We start from the raw sequence: 18,750 nt of genomic DNA on the forward strand, positions 1-18,750 counted from the left end.
GACCACCAGACAGTGCAGTTTATTTAATATATCCGTTCTCTGCCTGAAAAAAGCGATACACACAGTGACTCAGTCACATACCATATCTGTGTGCACTGCTCAGGCTCAGCCCAGTGTGCTGCATCATCTATATATATTATATATCTGTCTGACTGCTCAGCTCACACAGCTTATAATTGTGGGGGAGACTGGGGAGCACTGCAGTGCCAGTTATAGGTTATAGCAGGAGCCAGGAGTACATAATATTATATTAAAATTAAACAGTGCACACTTTTGCTGCAGGAGTGCCACTGCCAGTGTGACTGACCAGTGACCTGACCACACTGACCACCAGTATAGTTAGTAGTATACTTATATTGTGATTGCCTGAAAAAGTTAAACACTCGTCGTGTGACTTCACTTGTGTGTTGTTTTTTTTTTTTTATTCTATAAAAATAAAACTCATTCTGCTGACAGACAGTGTCCAGCAGGTCCGTCATTATATAATATATAATATATACCTGTCCGGCTGCAGTAGTGATATATATATATTTTTTATATCATTTATCATCCAGTCGCAGCAGACACAGTACGGTAGTTCACGGCTGTGGCTACCTCTGTGTCTGCACTCGGCAGGCAGTCCGTCCATAATTGTATACCACCTAACCGTGGTTTTTTTTTCTTCTTTATACATACATACTACTACGACATCTCTTTATCAACCAGTCTATATTAGCAGCAGACACAGTACAGTACGGTAGTTCACGGCTGTGGCTACCTCTGTGTCTGCACTCGGCAGGCAGTCCGTCCATAATTGTATACCACCTAACCGTGGTTTTTTTTTCTTTCTTCTTTATACATACATAGTTACATAGACATCTCTTTATCAACCAGTCTATATTAGCAGCAGACACAGTACAGTACGGTAGTTCACGGCTGTGGCTACCTCTGTGTCTGCACTCGGCAGGCAGTCCGTCCATAATTGTATACCACCTAACCGTGGTTTTTTTTTCTTTCTTCTTTATACATACATAGTTACATAGACATCTCTTTATCAACCAGTCTATATTAGCAGCAGACACAGTACAGTACGGTAGTTCACGGCTGTGGCTACCTCTGTGTCTGCACTCGGCAGGCAGTCCGTCCATAATTGTATACCACCTAACCGTGGTTTTTTTTTCTTTCTTCTTTATACATACATAGTTACATAGACATCTCTTTATCAACCAGTCTATATTAGCAGCAGACACAGTACAGTACGGTAGTTCACGGCTGTGGCTACCTCTGTGTCTGCACTCGGCAGGCAGTCCGTCCATAATTGTATACCACCTAACCGTGGTTTTTTTTTCTTTCTTCTTTATACATACATAGTTACATAGACATCTCTTTATCAACCAGTCTATATTAGCAGCAGACACAGTACAGTACGGTAGTTCACGGCTGTGGCTACCTCTGTGTCTGCACTCGGCAGGCAGTCCGTCCATAATTGTATACCACCTAACCGTGGTTTTTTTTCTTTCTTCTTTATACATACATACTACTACGACATCTCTTTATCAACCAGTCTATATTATTAGCAGCAGACACAGTACAGTACGGTAGTTCACGGCTGTGGCTACCTCTGTGTCTGCACTCGGCAGGCAGTCCGTCCATAATTGTATACCACCTAACCGTGGTTTTTTTTCTTTCTTCTTTATACATACATAGTTACATAGACATCTCTTTATCAACCAGTCTATATTAGCAGCAGACACAGTACAGTACGGTAGTTCACGGCTGTGGCTACCTCTGTGTCTGCACTCGGCAGGCAGTCCATAATTGTATACTAGTATCCATCTCCATTGTTTACCTGAGGTGCCTTTTAGTTGTGCCTATTAAAATATGGAGAACAAAAATGTTGAGGTTCCAAAATTAGGGAAAGATCAAGATCCACTTCCACCTCGTGCTGAAGCTGCTGCCACTAGTCATGGCCGAGACGATGAAATGCCAGCAACGTCATCTGCCAAGGCCGATGCCCAATGTCATAGTACAGAGCATGTCAAATCCAAAACACCAAATATCAGAAAAAAAAGGACTCCAAAACCTAAAATAAAATTGTCGGAGGAGAAGCGTAAACTTGCCAATATGCCATTTACGACACGGAGTGGCAAGGAACGGCTGAGGCCCTGGCCTATGTTCATGGCTAGTGGTTCAGCTTCACATGAGGATGGAAGCACTCAGCCTCTCGCTAGAAAAATGAAAAGACTCAAGCTGGCAAAAGCAGCACAGCAAAGAACTGTGCATTCTTCGAAATCCCAAATCCACAAGGAGAGTCCAATTGTGTCGGTTGCGATGCCTGACCTTCCCAACACTGGACGTGAAGAGCATGCGCCTTCCACCATTTGCACGCCCCCTGCAAGTGCTGGAAGGAGCACCCGCAGTCCAGTTCCTGATAGTCAGATTGAAGATGTCAGTGTTGAAGTACACCAGGATGAGGAGGATATGGGTGTTGCTGGCGCTGGGGAGGAAATTGACCAGGAGGATTCTGATGGTGAGGTGGTTTGTTTAAGTCAGGCACCCGGGGAGACACCTGTTGTCCGTGGGAGGAATATGGCCGTTGACATGCCAGGTGAAAATACCAAAAAAATCAGCTCTTCGGTGTGGAGGTATTTCACCAGAAATGCGGACAACAGGTGTCAAGCCGTGTGTTCCCTTTGTCAAGCTGTAATAAGTAGGGGTAAGGACGTTAACCACCTCGGAACATCCTCCCTTATACGTCACCTGCAGCGCATTCATAATAAGTCAGTGACAAGTTCAAAAACTTTGGGTGACAGCGGAAGCAGTCCACTGACCAGTAAATCCCTTCCTCTTGTAACCAAGCTCACGCAAACCACCCCACCAACTCCCTCAGTGTCAATTTCCTCCTTCCCCAGGAATGCCAATAGTCCTGCAGGCCATGTCACTGGCAATTCTGACGATTCCTCTCCTGCCTGGGATTCCTCCGATGCATCCTTGCGTGTAACGCCTACTGCTGCTGGCGCTGCTGTTGTTGCTGCTGGGAGTCGATGGTCATCCCAGAGGGGAAGTCGTAAGCCCACTTGTACTACTTCCAGTAAGCAATTGACTGTTCAACAGTCCTTTGCGAGGAAGATGAAATATCACAGCAGTCATCCTGCTGCAAAGCGGATAACTGAGGCCTTGACAACTATGTTGGTGTTAGACGTGCGTCCGGTATCCGCCGTTAGTTCACAGGGAACTAGACAATTTATTGAGGCAGTGTGCCCCCGTTACCAAATACCATCTAGGTTCCACTTCTCTAGGCAGGCGATACCGAGAATGTACACGGACGTCAGAAAAAGACTCACCAGTGTCCTAAAAAATGCAGTTGTACCCAATGTCCACTTAACCACGGACATGTGGACAAGTGGAGCAGGGCAGGGTCAGGACTATATGACTGTGACAGCCCACTGGGTAGATGTATGGACTCCCGCCGCAAGAACAGCAGCGGCGGCACCAGTAGCAGCATCTCGCAAACGCCAACTCTTTCCTAGGCAGGCTACGCTTTGTATCACCGCTTTCCAGAATACGCACACAGCTGAAAACCTCTTACGGCAACTGAGGAAGATCATCGCGGAATGGCTTACCCCAATTGGACTCTCCTGTGGATTTGTGGCATCGGACAACGCCAGCAATATTGTGTGTGCATTAAATATGGGCAAATTCCAGCACGTCCCATGTTTTGCACATACCTTGAATTTGGTGGTGCAGAATTTTTAAAAAAACGACAGGGGCGTGCAAGAGATGCTGTCGGTGGCCAGAAGAATTGCGGGACACTTTCGGCGTACAGGCACCACGTACAGAAGACTGGAGCACCACCAAAAACTACTGAACCTGCCCTGCCATCATCTGAAGCAAGAAGTGGTAACGAGGTGGAATTCAACCCTCTATATGCTTCAGAGGTTGGAGGAGCAGCAAAAGGCCATTCAAGCCTATACAATTGAGCACGATATAGTAGGTGGAATGCACCTGTCTCAAGCGCAGTGGAGAATGATTTCAACGTTGTGCAAGGTTCTGATGCCCTTTGAACTTGCCACACGTGAAGTCAGTTCAGACACTGCCAGCCTGAGTCAGGTCATTCCCCTCATCAGGCTTTTGCAGAAGAAGCTGGAGACATTGAAGGAGGAGCTAACACGGAGCGATTCCGCTAGGCATGTGGGACTTGTGGATGGAGCCCTTAATTCGCTTAACAAGGATTCACGGGTGGTCAATCTGTTGAAATCAGAGCACTACATTTTGGCCACCGTGCTCGATCCTAGATTTAAAGCCTACCTTGGATCTCTCTTTCCGGCAGACACAAGTCTGCTGGGGTTGAAAGACCTGCTGGTGACAAAATTGTCAAGTCAAGCGGAACGCGACCTGTCAACATCTCCTCCTTCACATTCTCCCGCAACTGGGGGTGCGAGGAAAAGGCTCAGAATTCCGAGCCCACCCGCTGGCGGTGATGCAGGGCAGTCTGGAGCGACTGCTGATGCTGACGTCTGGTCCGGACTGAAGGACCTGACAACGATTACGGACATGTCGTCTACTGTCACTGCATATGATTCTCTCAACATTGATAGAATGGTGGAGGATTATATGAGTGACCGCATCCAAGTAGGCACGTCACACAGTCCGTACTTATACTGGCAGGAAAAAGAGGCAATTTGGAGGCCCTTGCACAAACTGGCTTTATTCTACCTAAGTTGCCCTCCCACAAGTGTGTACTCCGAAAGAGTGTTTAGTGCCGCCGCTCACCTTGTCAGCAATCGGCGTACGAGGTTACATCCAGAAAATGTGGAGAAGATGATGTTCATTAAAATGAATTATAATCAATTCCTCCGCGGAGACATTGACCAGCAGCAATTGCCTCCACAAAGTACACAGGGAGCTGAGATGGTGGATTCCAGTGGGGACGAATTGATAATCTGTGAGGAGGGGGATGTACACGGTGATATATCGGAGGGTGATGATGAGGTGGACATCTTGCCTCTGTAGAGCCAGTTTGTGCAAGGAGAGATTAATTGCTTCTTTTTTGGGGGGGGTCCAAACCAACCCGTCATATCAGTCACAGTCGTGTGGCAGACCCTGTCACTGAAATGATGGGTTGGTTAAAGTGTGCATGTCCTGTTTTGTTTATACAACATAAGGGTGGGTGGGAGGGCCCAAGGACAATTCCATCTTGCACCTCTTTTTTCTTTTCTTTTTCTTTGCATCATGTGCTGATTGGGGAGGGTTTTTTGGAAGGGACATCCTGCGTGACACTGCAGTGCCACTCCTAAATGGGCCCGGTGTTTGTGTCGGCCACTAGGGTCGCTAATCTTACTCACACAGTCAGCTACCTCATTGCGCCTCTTTTTTTCTTTGCGTCATGTGCTGTTTGGGGAGGGTTTTTTGGAAGGGACATCCTGCGTGACACTGCAGTGCCACTCCTAGATGGGCCCGGTGTTTGTGTCGGCCACTAGGGTCGCTAATCTTACTCACACAGCTACCTCATTGCGCCTCTTTTTTTCTTTGCGTCATGTGCTGTTTGGGGAGGGTTTTTTGGAAGGGACATCCTGCGTGACACTGCAGTGCCACTCCTAGATGGGCCCGGTGTTTGTGTCGGCCACTAGGGTCGCTAATCTTACTCACACAGCTACCTCATTGCGCCTCTTTTTTTCTTTGCGTCATGTGCTGTTTGGGGAGGGTTTTTTGGAAGGGCCATCCTGCGTGACACTGCAGTGCCACTCCTAGATGGGCCCGGTGTTTGTGTCGGCCACTAGGGTCGCTAATCTTACTCACACAGCTACCTCATTGCGCCTCTTTTTTTCTTTGCGTCATGTGCTGTTTGGGGAGGGTTTTTTGGAAGGGACATCCTGCGTGACACTGCAGTGCCACTCCTAGATGGGCCCGGTGTTTGTGTCGGCCACTAGGGTCGCTTATCTTACTCACACAGCGACCTCGGTGCAAATTTTAGGACTAAAAATAATATTGTGAGGTGTGAGGTATTCAGAATAGACTGAAAATGAGTGTAAATTATGGTTTTTGAGGTTAATAATACTTTGGGATCAAAATGACCCCCAAATTCTATGATTTAAGCTGTTTTTTAGTGTTTTTTGAAAAAAACACCCGAATCCAAAACACACCCGAATCCGACAAAAAAAATTCGGTGAGGTTTTGCCAAAACGCGTTCGAACCCAAAACAGGGCCGCGGAACCGAACCCAAAACCAAAACACAAAACCCGAAAAATTTCAGGCGCTCATCTCTAATAATGAGATATTATGGTGATAGGACCTAAATCTAAGCACAGAATACATTTATGTTACATATACACCTTATACACACAGCCTGAAAGTAATTTTAGCCAATATTTTTTATAACTTTGTGCATTAAACAAAGTGTGTCTACATTCACACAATTCATTTATGTTTCATATACACCTTATACACACAGCCTGAAGGTCATTTAATACAATATTTATTAATAACTTTGAGTATTAAACAAAGTTTGTGTACATTGACCCATCGAAAAACAAAGGTTTCACTATCTCACTCTCACTCAAAAAAGTCCGTATTTCGGAATATTCCGTATTTCGGAATATTTGGATATGGGATACTCAACCTGTATATGTGCTAAGAGGAGGTCAGGCCAGTTTAAAATACTTTATTACATCTTTGTTTGGCCATCTGATTTACACTACCATTGACTAGTCCGCACATGAGCGAGTATAGTCTGACATTAACAGGAACATGTGATCCCTCATATGATGTCCTCTTCATTCCTCAGCCACACAATCAGGTTCCTGGTGGGTGCCATCTATATGTCAGCATTGAGCGCAGAAGCAGCTGCATTACTCAGCAGAGTGGGTTCACATATAGTGCTTTACAGGTGAGTTGGGCAAATGTTTGCAAGAGATAATACTGTATGTTGTGGTCAAAATCAGATACAAGGTTACATGGCTTGTCCTGCAGGTTCTGCTTGTCGGCATAGAAACTCCTCTCCAGGAACCGTCTCAGTCCCTTTTGGCAGTGGCACGGATTGTTCCCAACTACAGAGATTATAGGTATGATTGTTATACACAATATATAGCCCAAACAAATGGCCAGCACCGTCATTTTGTCAGATGCACGTTGTAAAAGTTAACGCAATTTGAAAATAGAGATAATTCTGATTATAATAACGTCTGTATCTCTAACTACAATATGTTTGACACCAGTCAGGGATTTTGTGGCCAGAAAAAGGCACCAGGTTCTGAGGTTACTGAACACAATGTCTACAGGTTACTGTAGAAATGTCAACATGTCACATGCCGACACAGCACCCAAGTTGACATTCTGAATGTTGACGTTTCATACCACAACCAATTTTCTAATTTATTATTGATGCAGTGACATACTATACAGCTCTTTTGCCAGTCTTTGATAACTTCTTTCTAGGCTATGTGATCTGAATTAAAATTAGCTGTGTATCAAGAACAAGTGCCTTCTCCTTCTCAATCTGACAACTGTCTGTGAAGGTCTTAAAAACATCACAATCTGGAGCAATTGTCACAGTGTAATGCAATTCTCTTTTTGTAGTATGTTTCATTATATCAGTGCTTGTTTAACTGTGTACATGTGTATTTTACAGTCATGCCCACAAGCCTCCTTGTATGTCTGGAGTGAGTCATGTCACCGTTACATTCCCAGACCCTTCTCCATCTTGTTTCCTGGTGCCAAAAAGAGCAACACAAGGACACCCACAGGTAACATGGATATACTTTATGTATTAGCATATTTCTGATATGTGACACTTGTATATCTGTGTGCGACCTTAGTCTGAATCTGTATACAAAGCACAACAGAAATTGGCATGGAAAAAAAGCCTTGGCCGTTGCATTGTAGAACTTTCTATACTAGTTCAGACCTTTGAGAGAGATAAGGTGGACAGATATAAAGTACTAGCCAATCAGCTACTAACTGCCACGTTTACAGGCTGTGTTTGAAAAATGAAAGGAGCTGGTTGGTTTGTACTTTATCTCACTCCACTTTATCTCTCTCCAATAATTAATACATAGATCCCTCGGTCCCACACAGGTATACAAGTGTCAAAACAGCAAATCAATCGGTGCAGTCTCATGTAATGGTTTATTGCATTGTATTGTGATTAAGATGCAAATTACAGTGAAAAAGACGATCGGTGCTAGCTGAGCTGCAAGGGACGTATCGCACCAAGAAGGGATGTTTGGTGTGAATGCAGCTATATTGTATGAGGACACATCTGTATGTTGAAACTTTGAGGCCCGGATACTAATTTGTAGCCTCCGTTGTTGCTTTGCTGCCCCCATCCCTGTGTAGATACAAACATTTGGGTTGCTTCACATTCCATAAACTATGTGCAGAAATAAATAGTTTACTCCTCCCCTTTTTTTCACATTAATAAACATACATAAGAAAGTTAATTCAGTTATAAATCCAAGGTCTGGATTATTGCACATGTTCCAACGTTGTGTTATAATCTGCTCCTTACCTTTTTCTTGTATAATAATTATCACTGTGTTCCTGTAAGTTTACATGTGGGATAATTCCACCCTTGCTTTGTGTCTCTTTCCCACAGATCTCTTTTCCTGGGCTCCCGCCCTCACAGCCGATTTGGAATAACTCCTATCTGTTTCAGGGAAGAGATGGGGTAACCCTCTTTAGTGAAGGAGCAGCACTGGTCTTGGAATATTACCCTGTCACTGCTGGTAAATCTATCCTAGTTACTATCTGGGCCACTTGCCTTAACTCATTCATTACTGATTGTACACTATTTGGTTTCTCTACCAGTTCCTCTGGACTATAGGGAACACTGTACGATTGTTGTGGCTATAAATGCATAGATGAGCAGAGATAAGTTATATATTTGGCTCACATGCTTATTTAAGTATTATTGTCACTGGTGTCCTATCTAAAACATTTTGCGCTCTGCAAGCAAATATGCGTGACAAAAACATGTGTGGAAAAACCAGTGCATTCAAGGGACTGGATCTCTTTCATGTGGTAGCCATACCTGAATGGTATATAGCATGACAAGATCATAAAGGGCACAGAGTGGAAGGCCGATGATTTCATACATGGACATAGGAGCTGACGCTGAGTTTTTGTTATGCTTACACTCAGATCTGTAGGTTTATAGGCGGTGCCTTGTGACACTCATGCAATTACCCACTGCCCAGCAGTCTTTTAGCCTCCTGCAATGCTAGGCTTCTCCTATTGCAGCCACCTTTCCAGGGTGAATTAGATCCACCCTGTACTCAGATGCCCCCAGGTTTTATGTATGGACAAGGTGACTTTTGGAGGCTGGGCAGGAGTAAATGCAGTACGGTGAGACGTTCACCAGACACAACCTTACTACAATGCTGAGGCACAGACTGAGGGGTATATAAGGAGTGCACTTGAGTGCAACAATGCACAGATTAAATTAACCCAGATGATCTTGCAGATGCAACAATGCACAGGATGGAATGAATGAATGTAATGCAAATGACTTGTAAATGCAACAATGCACTGGATGTAATAAGCAACTTAATCAACTATAAATGCAACAATGCACAAGGTGGAGACAATAAAGAATTATAGGCATAGACAGTACCTGTGTGGAAATTCCACACCAAAACCTGAATACAAGGCTAGCTGGATCTGATCAGAAAAGCAGTCAGACAGGGTCTCAGAATCACGAGTGTTCACAGGCTGACAGGTTCTCAATTGAGCAGGAACTTATAACCAGCAATTTGGGAAAGACCAGGAAGGTAATATAAATGGTGCTTGCACCAATCAGAATCCTGTAATCTGCTGCACGTACATTACACCCTAAGCTCCAGCGTCCCCATTGCTAGGAGTCTGGCGGCTCCCAGCGCCTGGTGTCCGCCTGTTGCTAGGCACCAGGCAGGGGTCAGCGGGAGGCGTGGTGTCCCAGCTCCTAGGCAATGACTGGGACGCATGCCTCCTGGCGCTAACAGTTTTAGATCACTGGTTAAAAATACACTTAAAAAAAATTATTTGCAAGTGCAAAGTTGTGCAAAGGCAGATTTAGGGGTCAGGCTGCCCCTAGGTACAACATTATTCTCCCACACCCCCCCAAAAAAGTATCATACCTACACCTCCCCGATATCTCGATTGCACATCCATACAGCCATAGCCTTCTCCTTACCCCTTTCATAGCTCATTTATTGCCAGGTCCCTTCATATATCACTGCCCTTCTTCCTTCCACAGCTCACAATGGTATCCTTCCACCTCACTGCCCCCATGACTCACACTACCCCCCTTCACACCTTACTGGTGTTTCACACCCCACCCCCCCTCACTACCCCATCACACCTTACTGGTCTCCCCCAGCTCACTACCCTACCACACTTCACTGCTCCCCCAACCCCTCACTGCACCCACCCCACTGCTCAAATTCACACACGCAGTGCAAACGGCTCCTCTCCCCATCTTCTTTCTCATTTCTTCAATGAGCTTACTCTCACACTTGGGCTGGCTGAGGGATGGAGCATAATTTCTCTTGCAACTCCAGGTTCTGCTATCATTGTCTCAGCCTCTCAGGCATTGATGCCTGGCATTCTGGGAGGCGATAGGAGGAGTTTAATCATGGTGGCAGGCACGCCTGACCTCAGCAGTCATTCACTGATTGCTGTAGTGAGCATGCTTCACCCCCCCAGCCCGGTGCTGGTGGAGTGACTGCACCACACCAAGGGCAATAGCCCTGCCAGCCCACTCCTTTAGCTGTCCCTGGTGACATATAAAAAATAGGACCAGTTGCACTGACCTGGTGGGGTGCGTGTGTAGGGAGGAGGGCAGGGGGGGGGGGGGTTTGGCAGCCTGCTGTGCTGCCCCCCCCTAGCAAGTGGCACGTACCTAGTGGTAAATCCGCCACTGAAGATGTGAGCATGTCTGCCAGGTGGTAGTACATGTACTTGGCTTAGATCTGACATACAGAAGTTACATCTATACCAGTAGTTCCCAGACTCGGTCCTCAAGGACCCCAAACAGTTCATATTTTCCAGGTCACCTGATGATTTTTAAAATGTGACAGTTGGTGATACGCAGTGCAGCTGCCAGGTAACCTGGAAAATGTGAACTGTATGGGGTCCTTGAGGATCCCCCTAGGAACCACTGAATTCTATGCCCATCATTTTAAAACATCTGTGTTGATCTTGATAGATATATACATTCTATGAATTACATTTAAAAAATCAACTCGTACAAATAATGAAGCTCACAAAATGATGTAATATATGTACATACCTTTCAACAATACACATTCCATTAGATACAAAATTCTCTGTTCCTGGACTTCCTTGCCAGTGGCAGTTGCAGAGGTGGGGCTGAAGCACAGTCCAAAATTCAAACAAGGGAGCCACACCAACTGCCACCCCAAACACTGCCAAACATCACCGGCCGTAACTCACTGGCAGTTGGTGTGGCTCTCCTATGTGTATTTTGGACTGGCAAGGAAGTTCAGGAACAGAGCATTTTGTACCTACTGAAATGGGTCATGTTGGTGGGTATGCATTATGCATGTGCAATGAAGAAAGCATCTTTATGTGAAAATGCCCTTTCTAAACTCCTATGTTAGGCAGGCCCTATGATCTCTTGTCATGCTTCTCCAGTCACAAGAATAACATTCATTTAAATCTGTATAGGTGCATATGTTGCCTGTATTCATGCGCAGAACCAATTGATATATTTTACACTACACTAAACTGAAAAAAATACGAATTATGGGGTAGATAAACAGTGGAGAAGTGAGCCTGTGGAGCAGTTGCCCATGGCAACCAATTAACTGCTACTTATAATTTTATAGAATGCACTTGATAAATGCTACTTCAAAGCTGATATAGTTCCATGGGCAACTTCTCCACTGGCTCACTTCTCCACTCTTTTCATTGCTTCATACATCTCCCCCTGTGTGGCTAATGGATTTATATTTACTAATCTTCCAAACTAAAGGGGGGTACTCACGGAGCGATATTCTAAGCAATCTGACTAGATTGCTTAGAATTTCAGCATTATCGCTCCGTGTGTACCCCCTACAGCGATAGCGATGCGCAGCCCCGCGCATCGCTATCGCTGCTGCTAGATTGGACTGCATGCAGGCCAATCTAGCGGGTCGCTCACTACACCCGCTGGGTGAAGTGAGCGCCCCCCCCCCCCCCCCCCCCCCCCGTCTCCCCCCCGCACGCTCAGCACACATCACGCTGTGCTGAGCAGCTGGAGAGATGTGTGCTGAGCGGTTCGCTCAGCACACATCTCTCCTGCATCGGCTCGTCTATATGGGCCTTAACATAGCGATCAGGTGTATTGTCACTCTTTGCTTTGGGAACACTTTCTTTATAGCCATCTGCTGTATGAAAAGGAAACAAAACTCATCAATATGAATAATGTCCTGCTTTGCTTAATCTTACATACATATTTTTCAGCATGCTAAGGATATTTTATTTTCTCTTTAAGACAAGTTTAAAAGGGATGCAGTTAGGACATGATCCTGGCAGTCAGGATCCCGACAGTCAGAATTCCGACAGTGAGATCCCGACAGTCAGAATCCCCCCGATAAGTACAGGTGGTTAGGGTTCAGTAGCGGATCTTGGCACGGGCAAGCAGGACTTTTGCCCGGGGCGCCGCCTTCCGGAGTGCGCTGGCGCCATCCGGAGGGCGCCACACCGTGGCAAGATCCGCCACTGCTGCCCGCTGTGTCCCCCGTCTGCCTCCGCTGCCTGCTGCCGTCCCCGTCCGCCTCCTGTGAAGGGAACTAGACGCTATGCGTCTAGTTTCCCTTCGTGGAGAGTAACTTTGCTGAGCGGTGCGCAATGACGTCATCGTGCACCGCACAGCAAAGGTCCTCTCCACGAAGGGAACTAGACGCATAGCCTAGTTTCCCTTAGTGGAGATGACCTTTTGCTGTGCGGTGTGCGATGACGTCATCGCGCACCGCTCAGCATTCAAGCGGCGCTAGCAATGTACAGGGGGCGTAACTGACCACGCCCCTGTATTAGGACACGCCCCTTTTCCTGCCCGGGGCGCAGAGCGCCCTTGAACCGGCCTTGTTAGGGTTAGGCTGCGGAGAGAGAACAGTTAGGGTTAGGCTGCGGGAGGGGACAGTTATGAAAGAGACTGCAGGGGAGGGGGTTGGTTAGGGTTAATCTGCTGGAAGGGTGGGTTAGGATTAGGTATAGGGATAGTGTTAAATTACTTACCTGGATCACTTCCATTGCAGAGGCCACTCGGCATAACCACTTTATATTAGTGCCTGTTAGGAGGTTGCTTTGGCCACTCCTCCTAGTAGAGTACCATTTGCATATCCGGAGTGCACAAGGTTTTCCAGGTGTGTAGTTATGCACATACAATATAGGGCCTAATTCTGAGTTGATCGCAGCAGCAAATTTGTTAGCAGTTGGGTAAAACCATGTGCACTGCAGAGGGGACAGATATAACATGTGCAGAGAGTTAGATTTGGGTGGGGTGTATTCAAACTGAAATCTAAATTGCAGTGTAAAAATAAAGCAGCCAGTATTTACCCTGCACAGAAACAAAATAACCCACCCAAATCTAACTCTCTCTGCAAATGTTATATCTGCCCCCCTGCAGTGCACATGGGCCCTCATTCCGAGTTGTTCGCTCGCTAGCTGCTTTTAGCAGCATTGCACACGCTAGGCTGCCGCCCTCTGGGAGTGTATCTTAGCTTAGCAGAATAGCGAACGAAAGATTAGCAGAATTGCTACTAAATAATTCTTTGCAGTTTCTGAGTAGCTCCAGACCTACTCCTAGATTGCGATCAGCTCAGTCCGTTTAGTTCCTGGTTTGACGTCACAAACACACCCTGTGTTCGTCCAGCCACCCCCCCATTTCTCCAGACACTCCCGCGTTTTTCCCTGACACGCCTGCGTTTTTTTTTAGCACACTCCCGGAAAACGCTCAGTTACCACCCAGAAACGCCCCTTTCCTGTCAATCATTCACCGATCAGCAGTGCGACTGAAAAGCGCAGAAAGAACACCAGCAAATCTACTAAATTTTGTGTTAAATAACTTAGCGCATGCGCTCTGCGTACCATGCGTATGCGCATTTAGCAACAAATCGCAGCATAGCGAAACTCGGCAACGAGCGAACAACTCGGAATGACCACCATGGTTTTGCCCAACTGCTAACAAACTTGCTGCTGCAATCAACTCAGAATTACCTCCATAATGTCATGTGTTTAATACTCTAAACTAGCACTTGAAGTGGGGACACTGTCTCCCATTGCCCCTTTGCTTTTCCAAATTAAGAATACATAAATGATGTTTCCAAACTGAATTATTTTGTTGTATTGTCTCTACCCATCAGGATACCCTGGATCCCAGCACTGTCTTCAGGTTCTGCATCTCTGCTTGTAGCTCACAACATAAAAGAGGTCATTTAATTGGTTTCCAGCACCAGTGGCATCCCAGTTTTACTGTAATGTGCTATTATTTTCTTAAGTATAATCTGCTATCACGTATATCATATTCTAAAGAATTTGGAGTTTCTAAGGTAATGCAGGTCGTCTGCTCCAAACTAATCATTCGGTCTCCATGCTATAGTGAGTGAAAGCAGAACTGATTCCAGAACGTGCAGACAGTACTGAACCTCCAGGTAGGTAAGCATGAGTACAAACGATCATTGGGAGTCATTCTGAGTTGATCGCTCGCTAGCTAGTTTTAGCAGCCGTGCAAACGCTATGCCGCCGCCCACTGGGGCGTGTATTTTAGCTTAGCAGAAGTGCAAACGCATGTGCAGCCGAGCTCTGCAAAAACAGTTTGTGCAGTTTCTAAGCAGCTCTGAACCTACTCAGCGCTTGCAATCACTTCACTCCATTCATGTCCGGATTTGACGTCATACACCCGCCCAGCGAATGCCCAGCCACGACTGCGTTTTTTTCAGACACGCCTGCGTTTTTACAAACACTCCCTGAAAACGGTTAGTTGACACCCAGAAACGCCCCCTTCCTGTCAATCTTCTTGCAGCTGTCAATGCGACTGAAAACTTTGCTACAACCTGTGCACAACCACAACGGGCTTTGTACCCGTACGTCACGGGTGCGCATTGTGGAGCATATGCATGCGCAGAAATGCCGATTTTTAGCCTGATCGCTGCGCTGCGAACATTGGCAGCTAGTGATCAACTCGGAATGACCCCAATTATTAGGTGTTACATTATAATTGGAAATGGGGGGGGGGGGGGGGGGGGGGCATTTTAATTAGGATTAAAGAAGCAGTTTATTGGGGGGGGAAATCCAGAATAGTTTGATTAAATGAGCATTGGAAATAAGTGGTATATTTTATTGGCCTGACTGTGTACTTGGGGGGTAATTCCAAGTTGATCGCAGCAGGACATTTTTTAGCAGTTGGGCAAAACCATGTGCACTGCAGGGGAGACAGATATAACGTGCAGAAAGAGTTAGATTTGGGTGGGTTATTTTATTTCTGTGCAGGGTAAATACTGGCTGCTTTAATTTTACACTGCAAATTAGTTTGCATATTGAACACACCCCACCCAAATCTAACTCTTTCTGCACATGTTATATCTGCCTCCCCTGCAGTGCACATGGTTTTGCCCAATTGCTATCAAAAGTCCTGCTGCGATCAACTTGGATTTACCCACCATGTGCACTGCAGGGGAGGCAGATATAACATGTGCAGAGAGGGATAGATTTGGGTGTGGTGAGTTCAATCTGCAATCTAAATTGCAGTGTAAAAATAAAGCAGCCAGTATTTACCCTGCACAGAAACGAAATAACCCACCCAAACCTAACTCTCACTGCAAATGTTATATCTGCTCCCCTTGCAGTGAACATGGTTTTGCCCAACTGCTAAAAAATTTCCTGCTGCGATCAACTTGGAATTACTCCCATGGTGTGCAGGGGTAAGCATGGTATAGAAATATACAATGGGCAAGTAAATCCAATATGCAAATGTATCTGAGTTGGAGGACGGGTCCTAAATGTGCCATAGGCACAAAAGAGCGAGCAAGGGCATTAGGAGAGTTGCAGATATGTGCTCCGCTACACAGAGTTAGACGTTACCCCCTTAGTGAACAAATGTAGCAGCAGTCACGTATCACTCCACTCTTACAGACTACTATTGTTGCACATGGACAGGAGCATTGACAAAATCCCTGGACTCGGATAACCACATTATTTAAAGACTATGGGCCTGATTCAGAGATGGACGCAGTGAGTATCGCTGCTACGCGATGCTCAAATATGGTAATAAAGCAGGAGGTGTCTGTAGGAAAAACATGCCTCCTGCCAGTGTAGCAGATCAAAGTGCTGCATCCAAAGACACAACCTTGTATCACCATTGCGATCATTGGCGTCCGCTTACTCAGAAGGCCGACTGAACTGCTCAGCTGGAGCCAGGAAGTCTGCGTCAGACCATGGCCTCTGCATACCTACAAAATGTCCCCATTTTGTAGAGCAGTCCCTGTCATGACCCCCCTCCCAAATGGGGGATTGCGAGCAATCTCGCAGAAGGAGACTTGCGCTTGCACAGTACAGATCCTGATCTCTACGTTGGTTATGTCTATTTCTGGCTGCCACTATACCATTCCAGCTTTTAGCCATTTGTTCTGGAAATGAATGTTTCTTATTTACCTTGTGTGGCTGTTCCTTTGCATTGCCACTAACGTACACTTTGCACAGGGGAACTAAAGACTAAGGGGGTCATTCTGAGTTGATCGTAGCTGTGCTAAATTTAGCACAGCTACGATCAATCACACTGACATGTGGGGGGACGCCCAGCACAGGGCTAGTCCGCCCCGCATGTCAGCGCCGCACCCCCCCCCCCCTACAGAAGTGCAAAGGCATCGCACAGCGGCTATGCCTTTGCACTTCAAGAGTAGCTCCCAGCCAGCGCAGTTTTAGTGTGCTGGCTGGGAGCTACTCATCACTCCCCGGCCCGCAGCGGCTGCGCGTGACGTCACGCAGCCGCTGCGGCCTATCCCCAGTTCGGTCCGGCCATGCCTGCGTTGGCCGGACTGCTCCCACGAAACGGCGGCCAAACGCCACCGTTCCACCCCCTCCCGCCCAGCGACCGCCTCTGCCTGTCAATCAGGCAGAAGCGATTGCATCCCTGCTACGGCCTTCAGCCATCTGGCATGCGCTGGCACACTATGGTGCCGGTGCATGCACAGTAGGGACCCGTTCGCTCGGCTGCAAAAAAAAGCAGCAAGCGAACGGGTCAGAATGACCCCCTAAGTACAGGTCAGTGTTAAATAACCTTATTATTGAGCAGAAAATCAATCTCCTGCAGCATTTGATGCTGGTCACAAGGTTAATGCCAGCAGACCAATCCAGAGGTTTTTAAGCATGTGCCAATTCTATAATAAATGTTATAGGCACAGTGATTAGGGTTAGGTCTATATAATGATATTCATAATGTCGTCATTGACCATGTTGACTCATCATGCAGGCACTGATGAAATGTTGACATAATAGACTGTCGAGATATTGTCCCGGGTGCGCCAGCTGTCACTTATCTGGTCATGATGGTGAAGGTGGCTTCTGGGTCCCGGCAGTCATGTGACTATCAGCTATGGCAGAGTCATCTGATGTGCCAGCGTTCCGGTAACTCTAACCCTAACTATGGTTCCTATCCCTACACTCCCTTCCCACAGCCTAACCCTAACCATGCTGTCCCACAACCTAAGCCTAATGTTAACATTCTGACAATGTTGGCATTTTGCACGTTGGCATTCTGAGAATGGCGACACACTGCATGTCGACATTTTAACAATGTCATTAGCATAATTGTCGACATTGTTATTGTTAGCCTAATGACTACATCCCCTATGATTAAGATTTCTGTATCACATTGCTTCTTCTGACAGGGCAGTCTGTGTGGAGTTTGTATGCTCTCTCTGTGTTCGCCGTATCATTCTTGTCTCATTCCACAGAATAAATACAGATTAATTGGCTTCTGATAAAATTGACCTCAGTGTATTCAGAAGAAAATTTAGACTTAAGCGTCTCTGGGACACAGACAGTGATGTGAATGATTAAACATTCTCAGTGAAGTGCTGCGTAATATGTCGGGGCTATAATTAACTGACAATAATAATAATAATAATAGATTGTTAACAGAATGAGCTGTTTAAACTTCCAATGAGTTTATGGAATAATGCTGTGAGGGGATGAAAGTTATTCATGCATTTTCTTTGTGTAGATTCTATGCGTGTCCCATGGCATCTATCTCACCACTGTGGCTTCTCTGTAATTCCCTTGGACATGGATGTCTATCATCAGCTGATGTCTGGAAATAGTAACAAGGCGATGACCTTAACTGGCGTGCCTATACAGGTAAATTGATGTAGGAGAGCATCAATTAAATGGTGAAGATGCAAATGCCAATTAAAGTGGGGGGGGAGGAAGCTGTCACCAAGGCACTGTATGGGCTGGAGTGGTTCCATAATGGTGTGGGGTGTGTTCACATGGAATGGGTTGGGTATGCTAGTCCACTGAACATCTACTGTAATTGACCGGTAACTGCTACATTGCAATGCTTGGTGACCATTTGCATCCCTACATGTACCCCCACAACGATGGAATATTCCTGCAGGATAATGCACCACGTCATTGGCCCCAAGTTGTCCAGAATTGGATTGAGGAGCATTGTTGAGATTCCTGACAAATGGTGTGGCCACCAAGTTTGCCCAACATGAACCTAATTGAACATTTATAGGAGAGGTCCATTCGCACCCAAGATCCTGCACCTGCAAATATCAGGTCACTGTGGGA

The 18,750-nt window shown here is 46.2% G+C and overlaps 1 protein-coding gene across 1 annotated transcript in view; it reads left to right on the top strand.

Moving 5' to 3' along the window:
* The window catches only part of CCDC33 (coiled-coil domain containing 33), a 171,835-nt gene that overhangs the window by 51,106 nt on the left and 101,979 nt on the right, over positions 1-18,750 (top strand). Inside the window, exons 7-11 of the mRNA XM_063926453.1 lie at positions 6,764-6,865; positions 6,949-7,040; positions 7,607-7,721; positions 8,573-8,702; positions 18,179-18,312. Of these exons, the coding sequence (XP_063782523.1) occupies positions 6,764-6,865; positions 6,949-7,040; positions 7,607-7,721; positions 8,573-8,702; positions 18,179-18,312 (573 nt within the window). The remainder of the gene's footprint in view (positions 1-6,763; positions 6,866-6,948; positions 7,041-7,606; positions 7,722-8,572; positions 8,703-18,178; positions 18,313-18,750) is intronic.

Source organism: Pseudophryne corroboree, chromosome 6, assembly GCF_028390025.1.
Source record: "Pseudophryne corroboree isolate aPseCor3 chromosome 6, aPseCor3.hap2, whole genome shotgun sequence".
Taxonomy (NCBI): domain Eukaryota; kingdom Metazoa; phylum Chordata; class Amphibia; order Anura; family Myobatrachidae; genus Pseudophryne; species Pseudophryne corroboree.